Source organism: Melitaea cinxia, chromosome Z (genome assembly GCF_905220565.1).
Source record: "Melitaea cinxia chromosome Z, ilMelCinx1.1, whole genome shotgun sequence".
NCBI lineage: Eukaryota > Metazoa > Arthropoda > Insecta > Lepidoptera > Nymphalidae > Melitaea > Melitaea cinxia.
Window position 1 is genome coordinate 11,092,967 of NC_059424.1, and position 18,549 is coordinate 11,111,515.

An 18,549-nucleotide genomic window follows, 5' to 3' on the forward strand; every position below is an offset into this window, starting at 1 on the left:
AACTGGAGTTATTTAAAATTAAAATATTCTATTAGCTGAATGAAACTTATAATTAACTAGCAGTAATGTCCTATTTTACTATACAGAACTTCCGTAAACGCTGGAATACTTTTTACGTTAGATGCAAACATAAGCTTAAAAATATAATTTCATGCTTCTAAAATTATGACAATAATAATATATGACAGGAAATATTTATGATATAATGAGGTGTGAAAATACCATTAAGACTAGACAAATTATTAACATAGTGATGATGATGATGATGAATATGTATAATTTCAAAAGTATCAAAAAAATTATTCACCCCATATTTATTTCCTACCACGGGCCTTGTGTTCTTTCTTAAGGAGTAAACTTAAAAAATATAAAATGACGATATTATCGATATTCTATCAAGTTCCGTGATAAAAATATTACCAAATCCAATAAACGAAGTTTAACGAAACTTGCCAATGTGATAAACTGACGATACTAAAATCTTATTACCTCTTGATATGAATAAGTACGCACTAAAGAGGTATTATAACTAACTGGGTGTACTGTAGTAAATTCGCAAAAGTAAAATTATTCAACGTATATAGCAAATTTAATACTAATGTAATAAATCTTAAGAGTTTAATATTATGAACAAAGAGTCGAGTTTATCGTTTTTTGAGAGATGTGTAAATATTTAAGCTGTGGTTATGTTCATCGACAAAATCGTAAGGTAAAAAATGTCTCGATACGACTTATAAATATGAACAAAACAGAAAACTATAAATGTTTATTTAACTAAAACATAGCTTCACATAGTAAAACTTTTGTATTTCAATTGTGTTATTGGATTACCTAATACTTTTATGCATATGAAACTAGCTAAATAGCAATTTATCAAGCTAAGCACTTTATGTGCAAACGGTATTTTCAATTATATTATAAATGAAATAATATTTTGTACATAAAAATAAGATAATAATCTATCTATTAATACGTGAAGTAATACTAGCGACCTGCTCCGGCTTCGCACGGATATAAAATATAATTATAGCCTATGTCATTCACTGAAAAGATGATTAATATCGATCCAGTAGTTTTGATTTATTCATTACTGCCCGTGGCCCGCACGCGTTAACTTTAGAGTAAAAGCCGGCCGGAACCGCCACAGACGCTACGTACCGCAATTTTTAAATCTGTAATATCTTCGAAAATATTCATTTAAATCATATACTGTAAAGGGCCATATAGATCTATATTAAATCAAAAATGTATTTTAAGGTATTTAATTTGATAAGGATTAATGCTGTATTGGTTAAAATCGCTTTGAAAATTAGCCATTATTTGTCCTAAAAAGTAAATGACAAAAAAATGCGGAGGGCTATATATATATATATATATATATATATATATATATATATATATATATATCACTGCATATTAGAATTGTTGTGAAATAGAAAATATTAACAAACAAAAACATCGGTAAAACTCAAATGAGTTTATGTGACATCTTATTATTAGTAATTGTATTTTATATTCTTACATATATCTTAATAAAATAAATAAATAATCGAAAATGACTGTTGACACAGTTGTTGTTTAGTAGTTAGTTAGTTTTGAAGATTTAATTAATAATCAGAAAATTATATACTGTAGACTTCACTTCAGCCTATGGCAGTCCACTGCTGGACATAGGGCTCCCTAATTTCGCGCCATACATCCCGGTTTTCCGCATTCCTCATCCAGCCTACACCGGCAATCTTACATAGATCGTCGGTCCAACGGGCCGGAGGACGTTCCACACTGCGTTTACCAAGACACGGTCTCCACTCCAGGACCCGTCTGCTCCAACGGCCATCGGTCCTGCGACACAGATGACCAGCCCACCGCCACTTCAACTTGCTAATTCCGTGGGCTATGTCGGTTACTTTCGTTCTCTCGCGGATAGTCTCATTTCTAATCCTATCTTTGAGAGAAACCCCAAGACTTAGACCGTTGAGCGACTTTAAACTGTAGACTTATTGCATCTATATCGCAAATTATAACTGTTAAACTTTATTTAAAAATTGTTGAGAAGGATTTTTCAGCGGTGTATACGACGTAATGAAGGTTACTGTACATCTAACCAACCAATACAAAGATGGAACAGAAAATAAAATAAAGAATGAACGTTGAATCAGCTTTCAATTTAGCGTTTTTGAAATTTCAGCTTTAAGAGGTAATAACACAGATACTTTAAAGGAGGCTTTAAAATAAAGACAATAAAATGTTATATTTGGTGTCTTTTTTATAAAAATAGAGGTAAATGAGCGGTCGAAGCCATGTGGTATTAAATAGCTACCGTCGCCCATAGACATTGCGACATTAGAGGAGTTGCGGGTGCGCTGCCTGCCTTTAGGAAAATAATGTCTGTATATTCGACGTTTGAATTCCTCCAAATTATAGCGCTTAGGGAAAACTCAAAGAGGAAGGTCATTCCACAGTTTGTATGTACGCGGAAAGAATGAGTGTGAATCTGGATGGAACGTAGTTCTTCAGCGAAAGGTGCCATGGTAAAAAAGTTACGGCGGCTTTACTTATATAAAAAGTTCTTCAGAACAAATACCATTATACAGACGGTAAAAATCACACAGGTAGCCAACGTCTCTCTTTCTCAACGTCTCTACCTAGAGCCTCTAAACCGTCCGTGAGTTTGGGATGATCAACTATGCGAACTTCCTGGCGTTGGGTTGCTCTTAGTTGGTTGGTATTCACCTGCCCAAAGGTAAGAACAATACTCCACAAAGTGTGAGGTTTATAAAGCAAAAGCCGATGTCCCAATGTGAAGCACTGGCTCGCCCTGTTCAGAACCCCGAGCACTTTTACAGCCAGTTACACTTTACTCTCTAAGTGACCACGCAATACCATATTCAATTTCTGTATTCAATTCGATGCTTATAAAGAGTTTGATTCGACATAAAAAGAGTGCCAAGAAGAAAATCTATAACACGTCAGCACAGGCATCGTTATTCGGAAGACACTGCTATAATTACAATTTCTACAACGTATTACGTAAGCACTGTAAATGTATTACAAATACATTTATGCCGTAAAAAGACGTATTCTGCCTTCAGTGTTCTGAACGTACGAACAAAGATACGTGATTGGAATAATTTCGACGATCTCGTTTGAATTCGGGGAGTGCAATAGACAAGGCAATTTTAACCGGTATTAGAAACAAGATGCTATTTTACCTTTGATAAATCTTATGTTAGTGTCTGTCGAATCGTATTTTGGTGTCAACATCTGAAAATCTATCAAACAATTCCACCATCTATTGCCACCGGTTTTGAAAAATTTTAAAATTCATAAAAAACATTTTGCTAGGATTTTTGTCCAAACTAGCTGAGTTAGTGAAATTTTTTTATTGCCATATTTTTTATCCATGATAACACCAAGACCAATAACTTTACATACTCTCTTAGACACGATAGGAAAACCACCAAGCCGACGACAATATTTGGACAAATACAATTAACCACTCTTTTCCATTTTTAGAAAGCATATTAAGAGTTTGCGAATATCGACGGTAATTTTACATGAGATATTTATGGCGAATGTATGAGCATCGCTAAATATAACAAAACAAATACATTTAAACGTCAATAAGAATGGTCGTAGGTACAAAGCATGTAACTGTTACTAGTGGCAATCTTCGGATCGTCTCAGCTTCCTGTTGAACACTTCGATATTGCAATATTGAACCCACGAACGGTATTAATACTTTAGCCGAGCGTAGCTAGCGCAGCGTAGCTAGATTACAGTCTATATTATACCTATACATATATATCGTACTCGAGATTTATTGTAGTAAATAAGTATTAGGATTAATGCAACTCCTTCTTGGTCCGAACAAATCATATCCAAATATCGGTTCTACCTAGTATCGATTACTTTAATATCAGGTGTTAACACTCAATAAATAATACTCAATCTCACGATAATTGTCAAGCGGCGTAAGCATCTATACTGATTTCCTTATAACGAGTATGTTAATGTAGGTACACATTTTTGTGTCATGTTGATTTTGATTAACGTTTTTCATATTTAAACTTACAATAATATTACTTTGGATATTATAATTTTAATCCTCACCTCATTTTTTCATGACCCACTTTTTTAAATCGGTCCAGTAGGTAAATTATTCATAGAAAATAATGCGAGTAAGGTATTCCGCAGAAAAACCGACCGATATGTTGTCATTAACGGATATTTGTCACAAATATTTATTCGTAAATGAGATTACAAATAACTTTATTTATTAGTCGAACAAGTCAAAACACTTTTTCAAGATCCAATTATATAAACTGGATTCGTCATTTATATGTTTCTAAAAGTAACTAAATGATATTTTAATAAAATATTTAGAAAATTTTAAGCGTCTTGTAAAATAAAAATCATTTAAAAGCAGATAGTGTAATAAACTATATATTGATGTAGTTTATTAAAATTATATACGCGCTATATATATACTATATATACATAGTACAAAAAGTATAAAGCAAACAATTGCTATTTACATTAAAAAAAACCGTCGAGCTTTTTATTAAAAAAAAACCTCATTAAATATGTACAAATAAAACGGACCCATTCACTAATTCACCTTTTTTTAATTAAAAATACCTCTTATACTTATTTAAAAATCGTGTATTTTTTATGGAGACTGTTTAGCATATTTTTACTTAATATTTTATAATATTGTATTTTATTACCTTTAAAAATAAATATCAAATACAGAAATTTATCTTTCCGAGAATTCTTAACGAATTGCATAATAGCTTGAAACTTTTACGATGCATAATAGCTTGAAACTTTTTAGTACCTTTATAATTTGGTTCCTGTGTACTAGAATTTATTTTTTAATTGATTACTAAACCCATGTTGGTGTAATGAAAATAGTTTTTGATATGTTGTATATTGTTATATATAGATTCGCGGGCCTACGCAAATTATGCCACCCAGTCAACGAGTCATGGTACGACGCGTCACTCGCAGGTATTAAAACCGTCATAACATAGCATTGCGAAATGCGAATATTCAATAATTTGCTTTAGCGAAAGGCCGGCCGAAATATTTGATTCATGTTAAAATTTGAAAGCTGTGGCTGCGCTCCGCTAAGCGTATTAGTATGCCCACAGCTCTCCTGATAGTGACGATACACTTCCCGGCGACGACAGCGAGGAATACGGACGCGATGACACGTTCCTGGTCAATTCCAATAATGAGAACAAGTTCTATGGTAAGCTATCAACATTTTGTTCCACATAAAGCACATTTTTTGGGTAAAGTTAAAGATATATCCACCAAAGAAATTAAGCCGTTTCAATTTAATCATTTTTGCAAATAATAAAAGGCGCTGTACCCGGCGGTTGTTCCGTGAGCACTTCTCGTTGCGCTCGCTTCTTTGACTCCGTGTATCGCAGACTGCACGCAATGTCCTACCTCTGCCCTGGTCTCCTGCCATGGGTTGACTGCGGTCCCGCTACAGAAAATTCCGGTATGTTTTTCTTAAAAAGTCAAATTTAACCATCGCCAAATTAACTGTATGTTAAACTGTGTATTAAACTGTATAACCATTATTTTTTACATGTTATATTCTTTATCATTATTAATTGCAAGCGACATGCTTATATACCCTATATGACGTATGGAAAATATGTGTTTTTTAAGTATTATCAACTAATGCTTGCAAATCTGACTATAATATAGAAAATGTTTTTAGGGATATATGTATAATGTACATAAAAAGTAATTTCCACTCTAATTCTCTTAGACTATAATTATCAAATTCTAGAGCAGCCGCTAGAATAGCAGTCACAATGAATGCAAATGACAGGGACAACCTTAAATTTGCAGCATCGTTTCATAATATTGTACAAATTTTAATTTTCAAAAATATTTACAATTTTTTTCTATGAAATAGAATAATAAATAATTTCATATTTAGGTTTCTATATTGTACGTTGCTAATTAAAATTATATGTTTTGTTTATGTCCAATAATCTTATACGTGTTTATCAAATAACTGCCTTTTATGTAATTTTCTGATATAATATCTTATATATCCTTCTCCTACATGGGGAAAGAGGCCTACTATACTATTTCGCTATTGACTATTTCGCTTATATTACTATCTCCCTTTTGAATTACATATGTATTGAAAATTATATATATAGTTAACATTTACTAATGAATGTTTTTTGTTATAATTGTAGACTATTATTTAAACTAAATTAATACGAGGATTGGCCTCAAAACTGTACCTAATCTAATGCTAAAGTTTTTAATAATGTTTCGTAGGTATGTTCGTCATAAAAGCTGTCGGTATCTTGTACATACTCATCATCATCTTCGATATCTTCGCGGCGTACGGCCACCCCGGCGAATCGACCTTTACCGCTATCGTGATGATAATTTTGATTATTGTCATCTTTGGTATCCTGCTCCTTATTTCCCGGAAGCCGCAAAACAGGTAAGCGTATTACTATGTTTTGTATAGTCTAATATGTATATAGTCGCTATACGCGTGGAGTAATTACCGAATACAGTCTTTATTTACAATTTAGGTAAATGTGCGTCTCTGGTGCGGCAGAGCTAGCCCTGAGGTCACCAGCCCGCCTGCCCAGAGTGGTATAATAACTATGGGCAAAACACACAAGCTCACGGCTTTTTTGGCGTCTGTGAAGGCCTAGTCCAGCAGTTGACTGCGATAGGCTGAAGTGATACAAATTAATAACAATATTTAACTTTTATAATTTAACATAAAACTTCAATTACAGTAGAAAATATACAATGTAGCTAGCATTTATACAGACTTAAAAAAGGAAGAGGTTCTCAATTCGACTATATGTTTTTATGTGTGTTATACCTCATAACAATTTACTAGGTGCAGCGATTTCGATGATTCTATTTTTATTCGAATCCTTTCTGATCCTACGTCGGAACTGGCGATTAAGTTGTATTGGATGTTTTTAAGATTGGTTAGTTTAAGGGTATAGTGATTTTGTTATGATCAATGTGGCTGACATAGTCGCTACATTATATAAATAAAGATTTAAAAAATATATATTCGAAAGCTGATGCTTAACGTGTGGCTCCACACATGAGCGAATTCCGACGAGTACTTCTTGATTTATCTATAATAAATCATAATATATATCATCATATATAATATATATAATATTTAAATGCCCTTTTTTTACGACTTCCTACGTTGATGATGTTCTCATTTTAATAATTGTCGTGTAAATTGAAGTTGGTTTTGCGTTTTGACAACAAACACAATTATTTTGAATTATTTTTTGGAGTTTAGTATATCAGAAACAATAGGTATAAGGCCCGTTTTATAAAAAAAATGGATAATGAAATCGTGTGTAACGTTTAACCGCGCAACATCTCTTGCGCATTTTTCTGTTTGGAATATATTTGTATACTAGGGTGGAGCGATAATGTATGGGGTTTTGAAAAATTATTTTTATTTCAATGGCATAGCGATAAAAAGTTGTCTTGTAATATATAAAACAAAAGTACAAAATTTCACCCACCAGTCATAACGTTTAGAGGTGCCCCAGAACAGCTGAATATTGAACAAAAATATATTTTTTTCTCTTTTTTTCATTTATTGTAAAAATTAGTTAGAAACATTTAAAAAAACAAATTTGAATATCAAATTGTTTTTTTTTTTTGTATTAAAACTAGGCATTCGTTTACGCGAAAGTAGTCTTGCTCTAATGTAACCATCTCGTTTATTTTCCCCACAAACTGCATTTGATGCTTGTATCACCAACTTGATGCAGCGCTCTACGGCTTGTGTGTGGCATGGAAAATCAATTATATTCTTATACATGCCGAGACCATTTTTGACTATGTCTTTCAAGGTTTCATCAGACATATTTAAAGTAAGAGGTGGTTCTGTTATCCCACAATCTCGCCACATAATATTTATTTATTATTTATTTATTTATTTATTTATGCATTAACAAAAACTTAGAACTAACATTACAGTTACCCAATGCGTTAGTTAAGTTTATCACAACAATAAATATAACAAACAATTTAAACAATTCAATAAAAACAAAATGATCAAAAATATAAAATAATCAATAAATATAAAATAATCAATAAATAATCACACTTAAAAAATTCATAAAATTCATTAAAAACAAACATAATAATAATACAAATTATTACATTTATATTAATAAAATTAAAATCAATGTCAATATGTAACATTAAATTTATTATATTATTTAAATAATGTCAGTATAATCTTTGGCATCGAAATTAAATGCAGGCACCTTAAACTTTCGAAGTCCTCGAGCATTTGCTGATCTTACTTTCATAATTCTTCGGTATGCAAGATCCCTTATAACCTCTCTGTCATCGCCAAGCATGGCAAGGAGAAGATTTTCTGGGTGACCGAAATATCCATTTCGCTGGATTACCTTGTCAATAATTGTCTTCATATTGGCGTTCAAATAACGACTAAGACTAATTGTTTGCCATAGGTGCTTGGCTCCGTTAATGCACGAAGAATTACATTTTATTGTAAACCACATCGGTCCATAAACCCTCATCACGTACGTGGCTAATACTACTTAACATTTCTTCTGGGTCAGTTTTAGTGGCATACAATCTTAGAATTCGATTAGCTGTTGTTAGCCATCTGGAATGGTTAAGTTGTCCAAGTTCCATATTAGACAAATCACAAGGAAATATACCAGTACTGATAGAAGTCATTACATCATAAAGATATTTTTGGTCGGTACTCAGGTCTCTCTTTGTGATTTCAGGTAATATTGTGGGTATAACGGTGAATTTGACTATCGGTATTGTTTGACAATTTTGTAATTGAGATCCGATGGCACCTGAAAAGCATTTGGGCCCTGTAGTTTTGCCATCTAAATGTAACAATAGGCACACTTACAGTAGGCAGTGACGATTTTTGCCATATTTCTAAAACTTCTTGAGCCAATCTTCTGGATATTCCATGAACTTTTGGCTCTTTTGTTGTTTTATCAGACTTTAATTCATGTTTGATAAAAAGATAATTTTTCATAACATCGTTATAAGTTGGTAACTGAGAAACAGGTAACTTATCTGGCAAACCAAACACAGGACAGCTCGTCATTTGTCGTGTTTTAACTTGAGACATATTTCTATAATCAATACAAAGAATACATACAAAAGTACAAAAGTTATGAACGAAACTGTGAGTAATAAAGATGAGAAATATTACTTACTTTAAATATTTCGTTCCCAGGCGTAAAATTCGATGCGTCAAGTACCTAGATGAACGACAAAACAGTGAACTCTAGTACGCGCGCGAGTTTAGAGAGCGAAATGTAAAATACCCCTCCCTCGCACCCCATTTACCTACCGATATGAACGTGCACGTTTCAAGTTCAATCTTTTTTTATTTTACACTAATAAAGCATCGCTTAGAACGTCATTCAGCGTTTATAGAATGTTTGCGATTTCATGAGATTTGCCTAAATTATTCAAAACTTTATGATGATGGGGGCACCTCTAAACATAGCGTAAGCAAATTGAGTTTTATTGTGTTAAGTGATGACCTAACATAGCAACTTTTACGAGGTATTCTGAAGCAAAAATAAATAAAAAAGAAAATCGCTCCACCCTATTGTATACAGCAGTAGATATACGGGTACGCAACACGACTCTTGTTTAAGTTAAGAATATGTATGTATAATAGTATACCAGATGTACTCCCTTAGCTTATTAAGTACTTATAGATTTTAATAATAACTGAGTCGTCACACTCACTACTTTAACAAATACGAAAAAAAAAAAACTTAGGACATTCGAAATTAAGAAAACTTGTAATGACGTACGTATGTACGAAAACTTTTATTGACGTATGTATGTATGAAAACTTGTAATGACGTACGTATATACAAAATACTTAAAATGATTTACGAGCAGAAAAAAGTATATATTTGTGAGGTAGGTATCATTAATTTTTTTTTCGCCGTATTTTATTATGTGAGAAAAATATAAAATAGAAGAAGAGCTAAAACACAAAAATTTTTACTTCATCATTTAAAATTATAGAACATGGTACAATAAATAAGAGGTACAATTTGATATGAATTTCGCTACATTATTTATTTTATTATGGAGCTAATGAGCTCGAAATTACACAAAGGAAATAAATAGTAAACATGTTAACGTATGTGTGTTCGATGGTAATGATATTTTGCTGGAAAAAAAACTAACTATCGGGAATTCGATTTATGCCCTAAGCCAGACGAAAAATAAATATTTATATTATTCTGTTTTTGCTTTCGATGTTATGAATTTCAATATTTTAAATGTCCGACGTAACTCTCATGATCTCTCTAAAGATCAGGCCGAGGCTTTCCGTTCCGACTATTCTAACAGAACTGATAACGATCGTTAAGCGTACCGGATTAAGCTTCACTCTGTACCTACCGATATCTACACTAGTAGAACGGGTCTTTGACAATAGAGTGACAATTACTGGCTATATCAGTTCAGTTTGTCTTTGAATAAAAAATATTCACAGTTTATTTATGAAGTATGCCAGACAAAGCAATACAGAAAGTAATGAATTACTATATTAAGAGCCAACTTATAGCCTGGTTCGGATAAAGTTTATCTCACTGGTAAGATGCTGATAAAATTATATTTATCAAGAGGTAATATAAGCCTTTAGCACATGTTATATCTTAAGTAATAGACATCTTATCATTATTCATCTCCTACATACCAGTATATTATGCCAGATAACTATCTGAAACTTTATATTAGCAACCTTTTAATTGGTTCTAGGGGTAAATTTATTTGATTATATGTAAAAGTATGCCTCTTTTACAATCCTATACTAATATTATAAATTTTGAGTATACGCTTCAGCCTGTAATATCCCACTGCTGGGCATAGGCCTCTTTCCCCACGTAGGAGAAGGATCCAAGAAGGAGCGTCGTGGATTTAGGTCTGGCTTAATCTACCACGCTGCTCCAATGCAGTGAGGCGGATATATACCCTACTATACTCATAGTAACGATGCTAATTCGCTATCAGGTGTACATGATAACAAGCGGGACCGACAGCTTAACGTGCTCTCCGAGGCACGGTGGAGAGACCCACAAGGTCATTACACAAACATCCAGACCACAGCAACCATGTGTATGGCCAATACAAATGTTTGTCATGTGCGGAGATCAAACCTGCAACAGCCACAAACCAGTGCTGTAACCGTTGCTCCAACGCGTCGTCAATTTTGAGTATATGATGCCGCAATTCGTTAAACAGGGTTCTGTTACAGATCAATCTTACAACCGTATTAATAGCATATAAATTCTTTGAGGATATAAAAATACTACTCCTCTAGTTTAACATTTTTAATTGCTTATTTGTAAATAGAAGAAAATAGACTCTACATAATTTTTCATCTAGTTGTACTGCGTTGCATTTTTGTTGTTACTACATATCAGTTATTAGAGACAACTTCATTATTATATGTGTTACCTTACTATTATTTTTATGTTAATGTATTGTTTGCTTCATAAATAAACATGATAATAATTATAATACACTTTATTGTACACTAAAACAAAAGAAAACTTTTTGAAGAAAACAAAATTTGAATAGAAAAAGTCTCTTTCATATATAATTATAAAACATATAGGTATAAGTATTTCAATATAAAACTTAACATGGCGATTCGGTTATGGAGTAGTTAAAAACGAATAAATGTTGAATAGGGTGACTAAAATAATAGAGTTTAAAATAGCCGGTATAAAATACACATTTAAACCTTCAGAGCTCATTTGGAACAGCAAATATCTCATAGTTGTTAATTATTCCTGCAAAAGTTTGAAATAATTCTAGTTGGAGTTTCAAATAGTTTTGGTAGTACTCAATCATGATTCAATACCTAATTTCAGGTCTTCACTGATATATGCCACACCCTGCTTGCCATTCGTGCCTGCCATCGCCATCATAGTTAACATCTACCTTATTCTGAACCTTTCGATTCTGACTCTTGTTCGATTCACCGTATGGATGATAATTGGTAACTATATATATGTATATATTTTTTCTATATTAAAGTTAAATAACAGATAATAAAACATCCCAGTACGTATGTACTCTTCTGATTAATTTTGACAGCTATTCACGCTTTAATAAATGCAATTCAATTTAAACCTATATGCAAAACTACCATTATAGACGTCTTTATGAATATACCCTAAAAATAATAACACTAACTTTTCAGTATATAAAGAAAATTTGTTATTTCTGTTATTTCATCTTTATACGGAGAAATCTGCCGGGATTACCCGCATAGCCCGAAAAGTAATCCACCATATTCACATAAAATCTTTTTTTGCGTTTAAACATAGCACAATTATCTATATTTCAGGCTTGATAATGTACTTCAAGTATGGCATCAAAAATTCGACATTAGAAACCAATCCACCCGTCCCCCGCGCACCCACCCCACCTCCACCGAACCCACTGGACCGCACCACGCTGCCGCCCGCCTCGCAACCGCCGCCTACTGGCGACCGCAACATCTTCGAGGGCGACGGACTCTACGCCGGCCATGATCAGTAAGTTTTTACTAACCAGTAGCGGAGAGCGAGGAGAGTTGAAATGGAGGTAAGTTGAAACTGCAAATTTCTTGAATCACACAATAGTCCTTTTAGTAGTCGTTTACACGCCAAAATTGACGTTTTCGCGGGTATAAAATATACGGTCAAAAAAAAACGATGAAAGTAAGTTTTTATCCTCGTAATAGCTTCACCTCTATTTCGTTTAGTTAGCTAGCTGAAATTTGGTAGCTTATAAAATATTTGGAGTTACTGTTTTGTTTTACGAAGTTATATCGGTTCATATTTAATAGCAACCGAGTTTTATACGATAGGAAAGTTGAAACTGTCTGTTTCAACTCATCCCGTATACATTTTGCTTTGTATTGATTTTTTGTTTTTGGTCTTTTTTTGCCCCCACTAGAATTTTCTCCTGTGTCGGGGGTCCGGAAACATTTGCCATTTGCCATCGAACCCGTAACCACCAGCGCAACCACCACAAACGTGCTGTGACCGTTGTGCCAACGTGTCATCAGCACCGATTTGTGTGCACTCTAATAACTAAAATAGTATCGTTATAATACATACAATACAATCGTTACAAACATATAAAAAAACTCTATGTCCAATCTGATTTCATGCAAACTGTTGTCGAGGGGTGAGGAACGGGGTGTTGAGTAGACTTGGGTAACACATGAGTGAGTGATACAAATGAAACATATCTTTTCATGTGATTCATTTTCGAGAGACTAACGTCCTGAGCGGGGGTAAAAGAGACTGAGCTAGTGAGCCACTCGATCGGACGATGGCGTTTATCATGCGAAAGAGAAAGATAGTTAGCTATTGCTCTGTATCTTTTCGATTCATATTTCACAAGATTATAGACTCAATCGTCTTGCTTTGAACAAGCGAAAAAGTATTTTTTTGTGTCTGGTGGGCTACTGCCCGACGGTACTTGTCGGGTTCTTGTATATATACTCAATCGCTCTGATAACTTTGATATCGGGATGTAGGATACGTCAGTTTTCTCTAGTTTGTATGTCACGAGATAGATGTCGCCACATCACTCCCCTCCGAGACCGGAGGTCGATAGCAGATTGAGTCGTCCAAACGTCTTCTGATGCCTGCCGGGCCAGTGGAATGTTCCAGTGAGTCGGAACCAGATGCCGCTTGGTTCACGGTGAGTCGGAACTGTCAGCGTTGATGCTGCATATGCTCCATTGAGTCGGAGTGGTGCAGTACTGCGTAGTGGCTGGCTGCTGCGTCGACCAGGAGAGAAGTGCGTCTCTGCTTGCTGACCGGCCGAAGTGCAGTGTGCTGTGCCAATGTCGCTGAGAAGGCTGTGGGTGATGACCAGGACTGCGCGTCCGCTGCATGATGCTGGTCAGGATACCCGTAGTAGCCGTGGATGCTGGCTGGCTGTATAACTCGCTGCTCGAAAGCTTAAGGAAGTGATGATGACGTCACAACAACGTAAATTGCGAAGGTTGCGCTGATGATCACGTCGAGGTCACCAGTTTGGAGGGAGTGAGAAACGGGATGTTGAGTTCGTCGTCCGCCATCGCAAAAGGGAGGATCCTCCGAACAGACGGGTATTGTGTCTGGTGGGCTACTGCCCCGACGGTACTTGTCGGGTTCTTGTATATATACTCAATCGCTCTGATAACTTTGATATCGGGATTTAGGATACGTCAGTTTTTTCTAGTTTGTATGTCACGAGATAGATGTCGCCACACTGTTCTGGCATTACCTAAAATAAATAAGACTATAAGATGTTTGCTAGTTTTTTATCTAATCGTCAAAACGCTTTGTGTATTACCGTTGCCTAAAACAACAACTTAAAATATACATACACTACGTTTCAAAATAAGGCACAGGTAAATCCGGCCTACTCACAAAAATTTTGTCCTGCCAAAAAGCGAGGCCAAAATATTCGCTAAACGCTTTTGTTCGCGTGGATTACATAATTTAGCTATTTCGTAAAATATCGCTTATGTAACTTAGTGATAACGTAACATACTACAATTCAAAGAAGTTTTAAAAATAGTCCAGTAGTTTTTAAGTTTATTACGAACAAAAAGTAACATTTTTTCTCTTCCTAATATTGATATAGATATAAATTACTTGGCCCTAAACTATAATCAATGTACCTATAATATTTCAGATATTCGGACCCCCTACTAGCCTGGAGCTCGGTTGACTTGGAACCAGTGCAGTCGACAAGCCGTGGTTATGGTGCCAGCTCTTCTTCATACGTGCAGGTTGAAACTCGGTGAGAAATCATATTTCTAAAGAATATTTAAAAATAAATACTTATGTCAACTTAATTTAGCTTAGCATTTAGTTATATGATGAATTAACTATTACTGGGTAAAAAAATGCATTGTTTAATTTATATTAGTTTATTTTGACTCCCTTTATGATGATTATTGAAAAAAAATGAATAGTGAATATATATTTTTTAACCTTTTGATGACCATGGTGTCATAAATAAACACACTTTTCAAAAGTAATTTATAAGGATTTCTAAAAATCGGTCCTTATTAGGTGCTATATATTAGGTGCTATGACTTAAGAGCCATTTCACAATTTTACGCTCTGCAAGTTTAGGTAAATTTGGTCGCATCGCGCGAGTCGTACGAGCCGCGCGATCTTTGTGCTAGTACGTATAGTGTGACAACCAAAAGACCATCGTGATCATTTTCTGATGTATAATAAAAATTATAACTATGGTATAAAATGTTTTTTACATAATTAATTTGTTAAAAATTTCAAGTATGTTATATAACAACAGTCAATAAATTTAAAATAAAATTTAAAAAATCAATTTTATGAAACAATTTTTTTAAATTGATTTAGTTTTGTCAGTTTACGAATGAATCTAATATTTACGATATGAATAAAAAAGCATTTAATGACATCGACACCGACAAACATATTAATTAACAAATAACAAGACAAACAGATTGAAATGCCTATTTGTATTGATAGTGTGAGAAAAGAAAATTAAATTATCCATTTGTTTACAGAAATGCTGCTGTGTGGCTACGGCACTAAAGAATTTAGCCACCCCCTCTCTTCCCGTGGGTGTCGTAAGAGGCGACTAAGGGATAACAAGGTTCCACAACCACATTGGAACTTAAGAAGCCGACCGATGGCGGGATAACCATCCAACTGCTGGCTTTGAAATACACAGGCCGAAGACGGGCAGCAGCGTCTTCGGTGCGACAAAGCCAGTACTGCGGTCACCAACCCGCCTGCCCAGCGTGGTGACTATGGGCAAAACACATGAGTTCACGTTATTTTTGGCGTAAACTTGTGGAGGCCTATGTCCAGCAGTGGACTGTATAGGCTGTAATGATGATGATGATAATGATTACAGAAATTATCATTATATTATTTTACAGTCATTTTCGTAATATGTTTATTTTATTTATATTTTATTATGAAAGTATCAAATGCGTTTTATCCGCTATAACAACAGGCGCTTGGCGCGTGTGAGCGAAAGAGACGGCTGCGCAGAATTTGGCGTGGACCTTACCTCTAAGAGCGCTAGCGCTCGACTTATTTACCGGGCTTGATGCGTGGCAATATATACTATCTTTTTATTAATTAATATAAAATGTATTAAAAATAATTACATCTTTTAATTATTTTTTTTTTGTATTCCTTAATGATGTAAGTTTACTTTGATGAAGATAGTTCGTTAAAATTTCTTAGTTTTCTAAGAGAAATATCGCTTTTAAAATTGTACTTATTTGGAAAATATTCGTAACTTTAAATTTTTTTTATCGTTTAATAGAGATACAAATGGAATAAAAATCTATGATAGTGGACAACAAAATTATATTCCATATATTATGATATTTTTTTAAAATGGTTTCAACGTAGAGGTTATTGAAAAGTAGGACTTCAAAGTATACATTGCGACCGTTTACCCAGGGAGGAGGCTGATGAAAAGGTTAATAATTTTATACACATAATATAAATCAAAATTCTGATCTGACTATGGACTACAACAAAGGTTGCTCTATTATATTTCAAGAATATAAATTACATTATTGCATCCAACACTGAGATTAACGACGTCAAAATATTACAATTTCGCGGATTGTTACCGATTTTTGTGAAATGGCTCTTAATATATTATTATTTCACACCCCTAATACGTATACTCGGCTTGAACCAACCCTCTCTAGGTGCCGCCACGGGCCATAGCCCTTTTGGCCCTTGGGTAAATACGCCACAGCGTATATTTTATATTAGACGTAAAGCCAGATTGTCATATAAATATATGATAATCTGTTTATATTATTACAAATTTTAATAGAACCCTTATTGCGGTACCTATACGCCTTTTGAAATTGTCCTCTAAGCCTCATTCAAAACTTTAAAATAAAAACAACGATTGTTTGTAATGTGTCCATTGTCTTGACTGCATATGTATACAGTTTAATTGAAACGTATTGGTAAATCAATTTCAGGTACAACGAACGTACAAATCAGACGAGCTCGCACACAACTGCTAGCCGACCGCCATGGGCCTACCCCGATGTCACTTACGAATCTTGGAACACCTAAGCATTGTGAACTAATCGGATTGATATTATTTTTATGTCTATTTTTCGTAATATGTTTACTTTTATTCTGGTACTTCATTGTATTAATTAAAAAAAAATCATTTTAGTTAAGAGAGTAGCAAAAATGTATTTCGTTTCATGGCTATTTTTTAATCATACATTTTAAATTAAGAAAACAATGTTTAAGAGAATTAAAAAACTTTAAGGATCGTACTGACATAGAGTACTACGGATACTGTTCTTTCCAAACGACTACGCAAATTCCACGGACATACGATTGAAAATAGTGATAGATTTTGGAAACACGACTTGCCAAAATAAATCGTCGATAGGATTCTTTACTAACATTAAATGCTTCAGTTTTCAAAATAGAAATTGAATTTATTTTTATAAATTATTAACTATACATTAATTTAAACTCGAATCGTATTTTACTTATACAGTATTATATTTGTATATAAATGGAGTAGTGACATATTTACCTACTGTAGAAAAGACACTTCCTCTACGCAACTTTAAAAATAATATTTAACATTTAAAATAACCTTTGATGTCAGTAATTTACACTGATTGTTAAACAAAAAAATATACATATAATTTGAAATACTTGATATTTTTTTAAAGATTTTTCTCCAAATACTACTTTGAGTCTTAAACATATCAAGCGAATTTTTATCAATAATTGTTTTTATTTAATACCTATTATTGCATAAAAATAGGCTATAATAATTTAGAAACAGGAAACTTTTATCAATAAAAATTAAAGCACGATTGTTTTTAATCTTACTACTATTATCGTATTATCTCTCGGAGATGTGATATTTTATGTAATATTTTACTATTCTTAAACCTAATATAAAATGTAATAAGGCCTTTTTGAGAGGACGTTCGTGACGATTCACGAAAACAATGTAAATATGATTAAACCTTTCTAGTTACTGGTTAATATCAGGTACATGAACAAAATCAAAATTGTTAAAACAAAAACCTTAAGCTTAGCGCACATTTCGAAATTCGATTGCGATAATATTTGCATTCAGCCTGCAACATCCTACTGTCGGGCATGGGCCTCTTTCTCCATATAGGAGGTAGGATATGTTCTCTACTATGAGTAGCGATATGCGATAATTCTGAAATTTAACAAATTAATAAATAATAATAATATAAAGTAAATATTTATTTCCTGGTTTATTAGCTGTTCTAATATTATATAATACTTATATATAAATTGCTTGTTAAAAATTAATTTATTTACACAGCTCAAATATCGTATACTCATCGAAATATTTATGACATTATTTTATTTTTTAATGTCTAAATAATTGTCTATAACACAATTACTAAGAGGGTATTTACCTATAGCTCAATTT

At 33.5% G+C, this 18,549-nt stretch overlaps 1 protein-coding gene and 1 long non-coding RNA gene across 2 annotated transcripts in view; both read left to right on the plus strand.

Moving 5' to 3' along the window:
* Positions 1–12,519, plus strand: part of LOC123668786 (probable cationic amino acid transporter) — a gene marked incomplete at its 3' end in the record, with an annotated part of 63,749 nt that extends 51,230 nt beyond the window's left edge. The window contains exons 10-15 of the mRNA XM_045602479.1: positions 4,949–5,013; positions 5,157–5,257; positions 5,372–5,515; positions 6,319–6,490; positions 11,952–12,079; positions 12,431–12,519. Coding sequence (XP_045458435.1) covers positions 4,949–5,013; positions 5,157–5,257; positions 5,372–5,515; positions 6,319–6,490; positions 11,952–12,079; positions 12,431–12,519 — 699 coding nt within the window. The remainder of the gene's footprint in view (positions 1–4,948; positions 5,014–5,156; positions 5,258–5,371; positions 5,516–6,318; positions 6,491–11,951; positions 12,080–12,430) is intronic.
* An 18-nt stretch (positions 12,520–12,537) lies between these two features.
* LOC123668729 lies at positions 12,538–17,140 on the plus strand. The gene is made up of 3 exons (XR_006745637.1): positions 12,538–12,620; positions 14,764–14,871; positions 17,084–17,140. It is a non-coding gene; the product is annotated as an uncharacterized LOC123668729 (long non-coding RNA).
* The last annotated feature ends 1,409 nt before the right edge of the window (positions 17,141–18,549 follow it).